Source organism: Zalophus californianus, chromosome 3 (assembly GCF_009762305.2).
Source record: "Zalophus californianus isolate mZalCal1 chromosome 3, mZalCal1.pri.v2, whole genome shotgun sequence".
NCBI classification, from domain to species: Eukaryota; Metazoa; Chordata; class Mammalia; order Carnivora; family Otariidae; genus Zalophus; species Zalophus californianus.
Genome location: NC_045597.1, coordinates 94,475,227 through 94,488,326, shown reverse-complemented (window position 1 = coordinate 94,488,326; position 13,100 = coordinate 94,475,227). Strand labels below are relative to the sequence as shown.

Here is a 13,100-nt window from a genome sequence, read left to right as displayed (position 1 = left end):
TCATTTGCTGTGCAAAAGCTTTTTAGTTTGATGTAGTCCCACTTATTTGTCCTTACTTTGTTGCCTGTGCTTTTGGTGTCAAATCAAAAAACAAACAAAAAAAATCATTGCCTAGACCATGACAAGGAGCTTTTTCCCATGTTTTCTTCTGGGAGTTCTACAGTTTCAGGTTTTACATCCCTTTTGAGTAAGTCCTTAATCAATTTTAGGTTGGTTTTTGTGTATGGTGTAAGGTAAGGGTCCAATTTCATTCTTTTGCATGAGTACATCCAGTTTTCTCAGCACCATTTATTGAAGAGACTGTCTTTTCCCCGTTGAGTATTCTTGGCACCTCTTTTGAAGATTAGTTGCCCTTATATGCATGGGTTTCTTTCTGGACTCTATTTCATTCCATTGATCTATGTGTCTGTTTTCATGCCAGTACTATACTGTTTTGATTATTATAACTCTGTAATATAATTTGAAATCAGGAAGTGATGCCTCCAGTTTTGTTCTTCTTGCTCAAGATTGATTTAGCTATTTGGGGTCTTCTGCAGTTTCATACAAATCTTAGGAATGTTCTTTCTATATCTGTGAAAAATGCCATTGGAATTTTGATAGAGATTGCCTTAAATCTATAGATCACTTTGGGTACTATGGACATTTTAACAACATTAATTCTTTCAATCCATGAACATAGGTTACATTTCTATTTATTTGTGTCTTGAATTTCTTTCGTCAGTGTTTCATAGTTCTCAGTATACAGATATTTCACCTTTTTGGTTAAATTTATTTTTAAGTATTTTATTCTTTTCGACGGCATTGTAAATGAGATTACCTTCTTAATTTCTTTTTTGGATAGTTCATTGTTAGTACTTAGAAACACAACTGATTTTTCTATGTTGATTTTGTATCCTGCAACTTTACTGAATTCGTTTCTTAGTTTTAACAGGGTTTTTTGGTGGGGTCTTTAGAGTTTTCTATATGTAAGATCATGTCATCTGAGCAAACAGAGACAAATTTTACTTCTTCCTTTCCAATGTAGATGCCTTTTCTTTTTTCTCTTCCCTAACAGCCCTGGCTAAGACTTCTTGTACTATGTTGAATAGAAGTGTCAAGAAGGTCATCCTTGTCTTCTTCCTGATCTAAAAGGAAAAGCTTTCAGCTTCTTACCATTCAGTATGATGTTAGGTGTGGGCTTGTCATATATGATCTTTATTATGTGGAGGTGTACTCCTTCAATACCAGTATTGAGTTTTTATCATGAAAGGATGTTTAATTTTGCCAAATGCTTTTTTTCCATGTGTTGATATGATCACATGATTTTTATCCCTCATTCTGTTGATGTGCATCACATTTATTTACTGGTTTGCATATGTTGAACCATCTTTGTGTCCCAGGGATGAATCCCACTTGATTGTGGTATAGGATCCTTTAATTTTCTTTAATTTTTTATTGTTATGTTAATCACCATACATTACATCATTAGTTTTTGATGTAGTGTTCCATGATTCATTGTTTGTGCATAACACCCAGTGCTCCATGCAGAACGTGCCCTCTTTAATACCCATTACCATGCTAACCCATCCTCCCCCTCCCCTCTAGAACCCTCAGTTTGTTTTTCAGAGTCCATCGTCTCTCGTGGTTCGTCTCCCCCTCCGATTTCCCCCCCTTCATTCTTCCCCTCCTGCTATCTTCTTCTTTTTTTTTTTCTTAACATATACTGCATTATTTGTTTCAGAGGTACAGATCTGTGATTCAAGAGTCTTGCACAATTCACAGCGCTCACCATAGCACATACCCTCCCCAATGTCTATCACCCAGCCACCCCATCCCTCCCACCCCCCCCCACTCCAGCAACCCTTAGTTTGTTTCCTGAGATTAAGAATTCCTCCTATCAGTGAGGTCCTATGATACATGTCTTTCTCTGATTGACTTATCTTGCTCAGCATAACACCCTCCAGTTCCATCCACATCGTTGCAAATGGCAAGATCTCATTCCTTTTGATGGCTGCATAATATTCCATTGTGTATATATATACCACATCTTCTTTATCCATTCATCTATCGATGGACATCTTGGCTCTTTCCACAGTTTGGCTATTGTGGACATTGCTGCTATAAACGTCAGGGTGCACGTACCCCTTTGGATCCCTACATTTGTATCTTTGGGGTAAATACCCAGTAGTGCAATTGCTGGATCATAAGGTAGCTCTATTTTCAACTTTTTGAGGAACCTCCATACTGTTTTCCAGAGTGGTTGCACCAGCCTGCATTCTCACCAACAGTGTAAGAGGGTTCCCCTTTCTCCGCATCCCCGCCAACATCTGTTGTTTCCTGACTTGTTAATTTTAGCCATTCTGACTGGTGTGAGGTGGTATCTCATGGAGGTTTTCATTTGGATTTCCCTAATGCCGAGCGATGTTGAGCACTTTTTCATGTGTCTGTTGGCCATTTGGATGTCTTCTTTGGAAAAATGCCTGTTCCTGTCTTCTGCCCATTTCTTGATTGGATTATTTGTTCTTTGGGTGTTGAGTTTGATAAGTTGTTTCTAGATTTTGGATACTAGCCCTTTATCTGATATGTCATTTGCAAATATTTTCTCCCATTCTGTCGGTTGTCTTTTGGTTTTGTGGACTGTTTCTTTTGCTGTGCAGAAGCTTTTTATCTTGATGAAGTCCCAATAGTTCATTTTTGCCCTTGCTTCCCTTGCCTTTGGCGATGTTTCTAGGAAGAAGTTGTGGCAGCCAAGGTGGAAGAGGTTGCTGCCTGTGTTCACCTTTAGGGTTTTGAAGGACTCCTGTCTCACAGTTAGGTCTTTCAACCACTTTGAGTCTATTTTTGTGTGTGGTGTAAGGAAATGGTCCAGTTTCATTCTTCTGCATGTGGCTGTCCAATTTTCCCAACACCATTTGTTGAAGAGACTGTTTTTTTGCCATTGGACATTCTTTCCTGCTTTGTCAAAGATGAATTGACCATAGAGTTGAGGGTCCATTTCTGGGCTCTCAATTCTGTTCCATTGATCTATGTGTCTGTTTTTGTGCCAGTATCATACTGTCTTGATGATGACAGCTTTGTAATAGAGCTGGAAGTCCGGAATTGTGATGCCGCCAGCTTTGCTTTTCTTTTTCAACATTCCTCTGGCTATTCGGGGTCTTTTCTCGTTCCATACAAATTTCAGGATTATTTGTTCCATTTCTTTGAAAAAAGATGGTATTTTGAAGGGGATTGCATTGAATGTGTAGATTGCTCTAGGTGGCATTGACATCTTCACAATGTTTGTTCTTCCAATCCATGAGCATGGAATGTTTTTCCATTTCTTTGTGTCTTCCTCAATTTCTTTCATGAGTATTTTATAGTTTTCTGAGTACAGATCCTTTGCCTCTTTGGTTAGATTTATTCCTAGGTATCTTATGGTTTTGGGTGCAATTGTAAATGGGATCGACTCCTTAATTTGTCTCTCTTCTGTCCTCTTGTTGGTGTATAGGAATGCCACTGATTTCTGTGCATTGATTTTATATCCTGCCACTTTACTGAATTCCTGTATGAGTTCTAGCAGTTTTGGGGTGGAGTCTTTTGGGTTTTCCACATGAAGTATCATATCATCTGCAAACAGTGAGAGTTTGACTTCTTTGCCGATTTGGATGCCTTTTATTTTTGTTGTCTGATTGCTGTGGCTAGGACTTCTAATACTATGGTGAATAGCAGTGGTGCTAGTGGACATCCCTGCCGTGTTCCTGACCTTAGGGAGAAAGCTCTCAGTTTTTCCCCATTGAGAATGATATTCGCTGTAGGTTTTTCATAGATGGCTTTTATGATATTGAGGTATGTACCCTCTATTCTTATACTCTGAAGAGTTTTGATCAAGAAAGGATGCTGTACTTTGTCAAATGCTTTTTCTGCATCTATTGAGAGGATCATATGATTCTCGTTCTTTCTTTTGTTAATGTATTGTATCACGTTGATTAGCGAATGTTGAACCAACCTTGCAGCCCAGGGATAAATCTCACTTGGTCATGGTGAATAATCTTTTTAATGTACTGATGGATCCAATTGGCTAGTATTTTGGTGAGAATTTTTGCATCCATGTTCATCAAGGATATTGGTGTGTAATTCTTTTTGATGAGGTCTTTGTCTGGTTTGGGGATCAAGGTAATGGTGGCCTCATAAAACGAGTTTGGAAGTTTTCCTTCCACTTCTATTTTTTGGAACAGTTTCAGAATAGGTATTAATTCTTCTTTAAACGTTTGGTAGAATTCCCCTGGGAAGCCATCTGGCCCTGGGCTTTTGTTTGTTGGGAGATTTTTGATGACTACTTCAATTTCCTTAGTGGTTATAGGTCTGTTCAGGTTTTCTATGTCTTCCTGGTTCAGTTTTGGTAGTTGATACATCTCTAGGAAGGCATCCATCTCTTCCAGGTTATCTAATTTGCTGGCATAGAGTTGCTCATAATATGTTCTTATAATTGTTTGTACTTCTTTGGTGTTGGTTGTGATCTCTCCTCTTTCATTCATGATTTTGTTGATTTGGGTCATTTCTCTTTTCTTTTTGATAAGTCTGGCTAGGGGTCTATCAATGTTGTTAATTCTTTCAAAGAACCAGCTCCTAGTTTCATTGATCTGTTCTACTGTTCTTTTTGGTTTCTATTTCATTGATTTCCACTCTGATCTTTATTATTTCTCTTCTGCTGGGTTTAAGCTTTATTTGCTGTTTTTTCTCTAGCTCCTTTAGGTGTAGGGTTAGGTTGTGTATTTGAGACCTTTCTTGTTTCTTGAGAAAGGCTTGTATTGCTATATACTTTCCTCTTAGGACTGCCTTTGCTGCATCCCAAAGATTTTGAACAGTTGTGTTTTCATTTTCATTGGTTTCCATGAATTTTTTTAATTCTTCTTCAATTTCCTGGTTGACCCACTCATTCTTTAGTAGGATGCTCTTTATCCTCCATGGATTTGAGTTTTTTCCAACTTTCGTCTTGTGATTGAGTTCCAGTTTCAAAGCATTGTGGTCTGAAAATATGCAGGGAATGATTCCAGTCTTTTGGTACCGGTTGAGACCTGATTTGTGACCTAGGATGTGATCTATTCTGGAGAATGTTCCATGGGCACCAGAGAAGAATGTGTATTCCGTTGCTTTGGGATGGAATGCTCTGGATATGTCTGTGAAGTCCATTTGGTCCAGTGTGTCATTTAAAGTCTTTATTTCCTTGTTGATCTTTTGCTTAGATGATCTGTCCATTTCAGTGAGGGGGGTGTTAAAGTCCCCCACTATTTTTGTATTGTTGTCGATGTGTTTCTTTGCTTTTGTTATTAATTGCCTTATAAAATTGGCTGCTCCCATGTTAGGGGCATAGATATTTACAACTGTTAGATCTTCTTGTTGGATAGACCCTTTAAGTAGGATATAGTGTTCTTCCTCATTTCTTATTACAGTCTTTGTTTTAAAATCTAATTTGTCTGATATAAGGATCGCCACCCCAGCTTTCTTTTGGTGTCCATTAGCATGGTAGATGATTTTCCACCCCCTCACTTTCAATCTGGGGGTGTCTTTGGGTCTAAAATGAGTCTCTTGCAGACAGCATATCGATGGGTCTTGTTTTTTAATCCAATCTGATAGCCTGTGTCTTTTGATTGGGGCATTTAGCCCATTTACATTCAGGGTAACTATTGAAAGATATGAATTTAGTGCCATTGTATTGCCTGTAAGGTGACTGTTACTGTATATTGTCTGTGTTCCTTTCTGGTCTATGTTGCTTTTAGGCTCTCTCTTTTCTTAGAGGACCCCTTTCAATATTTCTTGTAGGGCTGGTTTCGTGTTTGCAAATTCCTTTAGTTGTTGTTTGTCCTGGAAGCTTTTTATCTCTCCTTCTATTTTCAGTGACAGCCTAGCTGGATATAGTATTCTTGGCTGCATATTTTTCTCATTTAGTGCTCTGAAGATATCATGCCAGTCCTTTCTGGCCTGCCAGGTCTCTGTGGAGAGGTCTGTTGCCAATCTAATGTTTCTGCCTTTGTAGGTTACATATCTCTTCTCCCGAGCTGCTTTCAGGATTTTCTCTTTGTCTCTGAGACTCATAAGTTTTACTATTAGATGTCGGGGTGTTGACCTATTTTTATTGATTTTGAGAGGGGTTCTCTGTGCCTCCTGGATTTTGATGCCTGTTTCCTTACCCAAATTAGGGAAGTTCTCTGCTATAATTTGCTCCAATATACCTTCTGCCCCTCTCTCTCTTTCTTCTTCTTCTGGGATCCCAATTATTCTAATTCTCCCCTCGTGATCCAGTAGTTGTTTATCTCTCTTTTTCTCAGCTTCTTTATTTTCCAACATTTGGTCTTCTATATCACTGATTCTCTCTTCTGCCTCATTTATCCTAGCAGTTAGTGCCCCCATTTTTGATTGCACCTCATTAATAGCCTTTTTTATTTCAACTTGGTTAGATTTTAGTTCTTTTATTTCTCCAGAAAGGGTTTCTCTAATAACTTCCATGCCTTTTTCAAGCCCAGCTAGTATCTTTAAAGTCATGATTCTGAACTCTAGGTCCTACATCATACTAATGTCCGTTTTGAGTAGGTCCCTGGCAGTTGGTACTACTTCTTGTTCTTTTTGTTGAGGTGACTTTTTCCATCTCATCATTTTGTCCAGAGGAGAATAGATGAATGCGAGAACAGAATGCTAACAGGGTAATAACGTCCCCAGAAAATATACTCTAAACAAATCAGAAAAGACCTGAAACTGGGGGAAAAGAAAAGGAAAGAAAGAAAAAAGAAAAAGAAAAAGATAAAAACAAACAAAAACAGAACAAAACAAAAACAGAATATGATCAAATATGATCAGGCTGGTGCATAGATCAGTGCCACACACTAGATTTTGGGTGTATTTTTGTCTGTTAGAAGAAAGTGCCTCCCAAAATTTTAAAGAAAGAAAAACTTATATATGTACAAAAATAAGGGTTGATACGATAAAGGGATGTAATATGACTGTAAAGATGAAAATTATTTTAAAAAACTATAAAAGGAATTGATAAAAAGTTGTTTGAAAAAAGAAAGAAGAGGATTAAAAAAAAGGGAGAGAATGTGATCAGGCAGGAGACTAGAACAAAGGCATACACTAGAGATTTAGGGTATATTTTGATCTGTTAGAAGAAACTGTATCTCAAAATTTTTAAGGAGAGAACGACTTATATATATATGCCAAAAATAAGGGTAACTACTATGAAGGGATAGAATATGACTCTAAAAATGAAAAATAAAAATGTTTTTAATAAAGAGATTGATAAGATGTTGGTTGAAAAAGGGAAAAAGGAAAATTAAGGAAAAAAGACAGATAAAAAAATTAACTTTGAAAGACTAAAAAATCGTGGTAAAAAAAGCTATGAATTCTGTGTGCAATATTCCCCTAGCGCTGGCGTTCTCCCATTCTCATTGATCCAGTAAACTTGGTCTTGGCTTGCTGGCTGTTCCTGCTGATCTTCTGGGGGAGGGGCCTGTTGCCATGGTTCCCAAATGTCTTTGCCGGAGGCGGAATTGCCCCGCCCTTGTCCCACTGGGCTAAGCAAGCTGCTCAGGTTTGGTCTCAGGAGCTTTTGTTCCCTGCAAGCTCTCGGTACAGCCTTGGAGGACCAGGGCGAAAATGGTGGCCTCCCAATCTCCACCCGGTGGAGCTGAGAACTCGGGGCCCCACTCCTCAGTGCGCCCCCAAAGAAAAGCAGTCAGTCACTCCCGTGTCCCCGGTCTCCGGCCGCACTCCGCGCTCACCCGGCCTGTGACCGAGTGTTTCTATCTCTGGCACCCGACCCCGTGTGGAGTCTCCAAACCCAGCAGATCCCTGCGGTGCGCTCCCGCGCCGCTCCTCCCGGGGGAGGAAGGGGAGTCTCCCCAGCTCTGCCGCTTGTTGGGTCCCTGCTGGAGGAGCAGTGGCCCGACTGTGCGGCGGATCAGTTTATGGCAACCCCGAGCCGAGAGCCTGCACCTCGGCTCCATCTCTGCAGCCGGCTTCCCTGCTCCATTACCTGGGAGCTCTGCTGCACTCAGGCACCCCCGGTCTTTCTGTGACCCCGAGGGTCCTGAGACCACACTGTCCCGCGAGGGTTCCACCCCCCCCCCCCCCCCCCCCCCCCCCCCCCCCCCCCCCGCTTAGCCACTGGAGCGACGTCCCTCAGCGGAGCCAACTTCTAAAAGTTCCGATTTTGTGCTCCGCCGCTCTATCACTTGCCAGAAGCGGCCGACGGAGGCCCCCTCCCCCGCCGTCTATCCTCCCGAATATCGCCTCGGATTCACTTCTCCGCACGTCCTACCTTCCAGTAAGTGGTCGCTTCTCTGTTCAGAGAGTTGTTGCTACTCTCCTCTTCGATCTCCTGTTGAGTTCGTAGGTGTTCAGAATGGTTTGATCCCTATTCAGCTGAATTCCTGAGACCAGACGAAATCTAGGTCTCCTACTCCTCCGCCATCTTGCTAAGCTGGGTATAGGATCCTTTTAATGTGCTGTTGGATTTAGTTTGCTAGTAGTTTGTCAAAGATTTTTTCATCTGTGTTAATCAAGGGTATTGGCCTGTAATTTTCTTTTCTTGTGATGTCCTTATCTGGCTTTGGTATCAGGGTAACACTAACCTCATAAAATGAGCCTGAAAGTGATCCTTCCTCTTTGATATTTTGGAACAGTTGGAGAAGGGCTAGCATTAAATCTTCTTGAAATGCTGGGTGGAAGGGGCACGGGGGTGGCTCAGTCGTTAAGTGGCTGCCTTCGGCTTGGGTCATGATCCCGGGGTCCTGGGATCAAGCCCCGCATCGGGCTCCCTGCTCAGCGGGAAGCCTGCTTCTCCCTCTCTCACTCCCCCTGCTTGTGTTCCCTCTCTCTCTGTCAAATAAATAAATAAAATCTTTAAAAAAAAAAAAAGAAATGCTTGGTGGAAAATTTCTTATTACTGATTCAGTCACCTTACTCATTATTAGCTTGTTCAGGTTTTCTATTTCTTCATGATTCAGTCTTGGTAGATTATAGGTTTTTAGGAATTTATCCATTTCCTCTGGGTTGTCCAGTTTGTTGCCATGTAATTGTTCATAATAGTCTCTTATGACCTTTGGTATTTCTGTTGTATCAGTTGTAATGTATGTTTCATTTTTTATTTGGAGTCTGTTTTTTCTTAGTCTAGCTAAAGTTTTGTCAATTTTGTTCATCTTTTCAAAAAACCAGGTTTTAGTTTCATTGTTCTTTTTTATTGTTTTTCTAGCCTCTATTTCATTATTTCTACTCTGATCTTTGTTATTTCCTTCCTTCTGCTAGAACTTTGGAATTGTTCTTCTTCTAGCTCCTTGAGGTGTACAGGTAGGTTGTTTGAGATTTTTCCTTTTTTGTAAGGTACACGTTAAGCTACAAACATCCCTCTTAGAACTGCTTTTGTTGCATCCCATAAGTTTTGGTATGTTGAGTTTCCGTTTTCATTTGTTTCAAGATGTTTTGGATTTCCCTTTTGATTTCTTCCTTGGCTCATTGGTTCTCCAAGAGTGTATTACTTTTTTGGGTGTTGAGTTTGATAAGTTCTTTATAGATTTTGGGTAGTGACCCTCTATCAGATAGGTCATTTGCAAATGTCTTCTCCCATTCCACAGGTTGCCTTTAGTTTTGTTGATTGTTTCCTTTGCCGTGCAGAAGCTTTTATCTTGATGAAGTCCCAATAGTTCATTTTTGCTTTTGTTTCCCTTGCTTCTGGTGACGTGTCTAGTAAGTTGCTGTAGCTGAGATCAGAGATGTTGCTGCCTGTGTTCTCCTCTAGGATTCTGATGGATTCCTGTCTCCATTTAAGTCTTTCATCCATGTTAAGTTCATTTTTGTGTGTGGTGTAAGAGAGTGGTTCAGTTTTATTCTTCTGCATGTGGCTGTCCAATTTTCCCAACACCATTTGTTGAAGAGACTGTCTTTTTTCCATTGGACATTCTTTCCTGCTTTGTCGAAGATTACTTGACCATAAAGTTGTGGGTCCGTTTCTGGGTTTTCTGTTCTGTTCCATTGATCTATGTGTCTGTTTTAGGAGCCAGAGTGTGTTATGCTAAGCAAAATAAGTCAGTCAGTGAAAGACAGATACCATATGATTTCACTCATATGTGGAATTGAAGAAACAAAACAGATGAACACATGGGGGGGAGGGCAGAAATGGAGAGAGGGAAACAAACCATAAGAGACTCTTAGAGAACAAACCGAGGGGTGATGGAGGGAGGGGGGTGGGGGATAGGTTAGATGGGTGATGGGCATTAAGGAAGTCACCTGTTAGGATGAGCACTGGGTGCATGTAAGTGATGAATCACTGAATTCTACTCCTTACACCAGTATTGCACTGTATGATGACTCACTAGAATTTAAATAAAAATTTGAAAAGAAAAAAAAGTGTATTACTTAATTTCCACATATTTGTGAATTTTTCCATTTTCTAGTTATATACCACTGTGGTCAGAAAAGATACCCCCTATGATTTCAGTCTTCTTAAATTTGTAGGACTTCTTTTATGACTTAATGTGTGATCTGTCCTGGACGATGTTCTGTGGATGCATGAGAACGTGTATTCTGCTGCTGTTGGATGGGATGTTCCGTATATGTCTGTTAGGTTTGTTTGGTCTCAAGTATAGTTCAAGTCCAACGTTTCTGTGCTGATTTTGTCTGGATGATCCATCCATTGTTGAGAGCAGGGTAGTGAAGTCCCTTATTATTATTGTGTTGCCATCTATTTCTCTCTTCACATCTGTTAATATTTGCTTTATAAATTTATTATATATTTATCCTGTCTGCCATAATTTTAAGTGAGTGATAAGCTTAAATAGTATCTGAAGAACTCTTTCACAATTAAACTTGGGATATGGTCAGCACTGGCTACCACTGACCACTATTGTGGTCTGCTGCTTACGTTCATGCTCAAAGGAAATGGCAAATTTCAGTTTGAAGCTGGTGCCAAGGCCAGCAGAACTTTTCCCACCCAAGTTTACTATGAATTCCTGGCCCAAGGCCAGATTTTCCACCGTGGGCACTCATATGTCAGGCTCAGTAAAGGAGATCCCAGGGCACCCATGCAATCTCAGGGTCCCACTCACTGTCACGTTCCACTCCAGTCCTACCCTCAGAGAGCAGATGTCAGTGTTCGTTTGTTCACTCAGCAGACATTGAACACCAGCTCTGTACCAGGCCCTGGGACAAATGGTGAGACCCAAATTCAAGTTAGATGAGGTCCCTGCCTCCAAGCTGCTCATCATCTACTCAAGGAAGAGCACAGAGGTACCTTCCCAAAATGCAAAATGTAAACAAGCACAGGGACATGTCGCCGTTCCTGGTAATCAGATAACACTCGGTGGGAGTGAGGTCGGGGTCACTCCTAGACAGTAACACTATCCCTCCATCTCTCACATACTCCTTTGAAAAGAAGTATGGCACCGCATAGCACTCATCATGGAAGGTGGTGTTTTGTTTTGTTTTAAGCATTCTTTTTTTTTAAAGATATTATTTATTTATTTGAGAGAGAGCGATCACGAGCAGAGGGGAGGGATAGAGGGAGAAGCAGACTCCCCGCCGAGCATGGAGCCCTACGGAAGGCTCGATCCCAGGACCCTGGGATCATGACCCAAGCTGAAGGCAGATGCTTAACCGACTGAGCCACCCAGGTACCCTCATCATAGAAGTTCTATATACTTCTTTCTCAGCACTCTTGCAAATTTGCACATTTGTGCCAAGGAAATAATTCAGGACAGAGGGTGGAGGGCAGAGGTCCTTCCCCATCTTCCTGACTTTGTGCCGTCCTTGGGAAGGTGCTAGGTCTCGCTCAGCCCACCCCCTATGCTGGCACCTGCTAACGCCATGGAGCTCTGTTGGGTGAATGTTTGACCACCATGTGGTTACAGTGGACAAGAAAGAGGAAGGTGGTATGAAGGACAGTCTGGGAGCTCTCCACTGATCAAGTTCCTGCTTTCCTTCCAGCCACCCAAATGTCAGGAGAGATGGACAAGCCGCTGATCAGCCGCCGCCTGGTGGACAGTGATGGGAGCCTTGCCGAGACCCCCAGTGAAGCCCCCAAAGTGGGCATCCTGGGCAGTGGGGACTTTGCCCGCTCCCTGGTCACACGCCTGGTGGGCTCTGGCTTTAGCGTGGTGGTGGGGAGCCGCAACCCCAAACGCACGGCTGGGCTGTTCCCCTCAGCGGCACAAGTGACTTTCCAGGCGGAGGCAGTGGACTCCCCTGACGTCATCTTTGTGGCCATGTTCCGGGAGCACTACTCCTCACTGTGTGGCCTCAGCGACCAACTGGCTGGCAAGATCCTCGTGGATGTGAGCAACCCCACAGAGCAGGAGCACCTCCGGCACCGTGAGTCCAATGCTGAGTACCTGGCTTCCCTCTTCCCCACCTGCACGGTGGTCAAGGCCTTCAATGTCATCTCCGCCTGGACCCTACAGTCCGGCCCAAGGGATGGGAACAGGCAGGTAGGTGCTGGGGGCATACCAACCATCAAAACAATAAATATAAATGGCTAATTTTTGTTGCAGGCTCTCAGTGTGCCAGCCTCATCTCACATGACTGCAGAGTTCCATTTTACAGAGCGGGAAACTGAGGCTCAGCGATGTTAATGAACTTACTTATACCAGCTCCTACAGCTGGAGAGCTGGGATGTGAACCCAGTTCATATGAATCTGAAATCCATGTTCTTTCTTCTGTGGTAACTCAATTTCTGAGGGGGCAAGGAGGAAGGGGCTTTCTTTTTACTATCTGGAGTCAAGAAGAGGAGAGACTCTGCTTTGAGAATGGACTTAGAAAGAGGAAAGCAACACATTTATGTGCCAGGTCCCAAGGAAGCAGGCAGGTCCCAAACTTCAGTGCTTGGATTCCAAGAACTTCCAAGAACTAAGTTGGTTTCCTAGAATAGTCAATAGTGGGTTTTTTCTGGGGGTGGAAAATGGCTCCAGGAAATGGCCAGAGCTGCATACAGTTCTTGGCAAAAGGGGCTCCTATGACGAGGTGGTTTTTAATGCTGAGAGGCCACCTGCATTTGCCTGGAGGAAGGATGTCAGGCTCTACGTGTGTGAGAACTTCCACCAATTTGTCCAGCCCAGATGCCTCACCTGCTCAGCTCTGTGCCAGCCTGTGGGAGAGCGCAC

The 13,100-nt window shown here is 42.1% G+C and overlaps 1 protein-coding gene across 5 annotated transcripts in view; it reads left to right on the top strand.

Annotated features, from left to right (window-relative positions):
• The window catches only part of STEAP3 (STEAP3 metalloreductase), a 56,360-nt gene that overhangs the window by 25,027 nt on the left and 18,233 nt on the right, over positions 1-13,100 (top strand). For all 5 annotated transcript variants that reach the window (XM_027589507.2, XM_027589509.2, XM_027589511.2 and 2 more), the window contains exon 2: positions 11,929-12,428. In XM_027589507.2, coding sequence (XP_027445308.1) covers positions 11,929-12,428 — 500 coding nt within the window. The remainder of the gene's footprint in view (positions 1-11,928; positions 12,429-13,100) is intronic.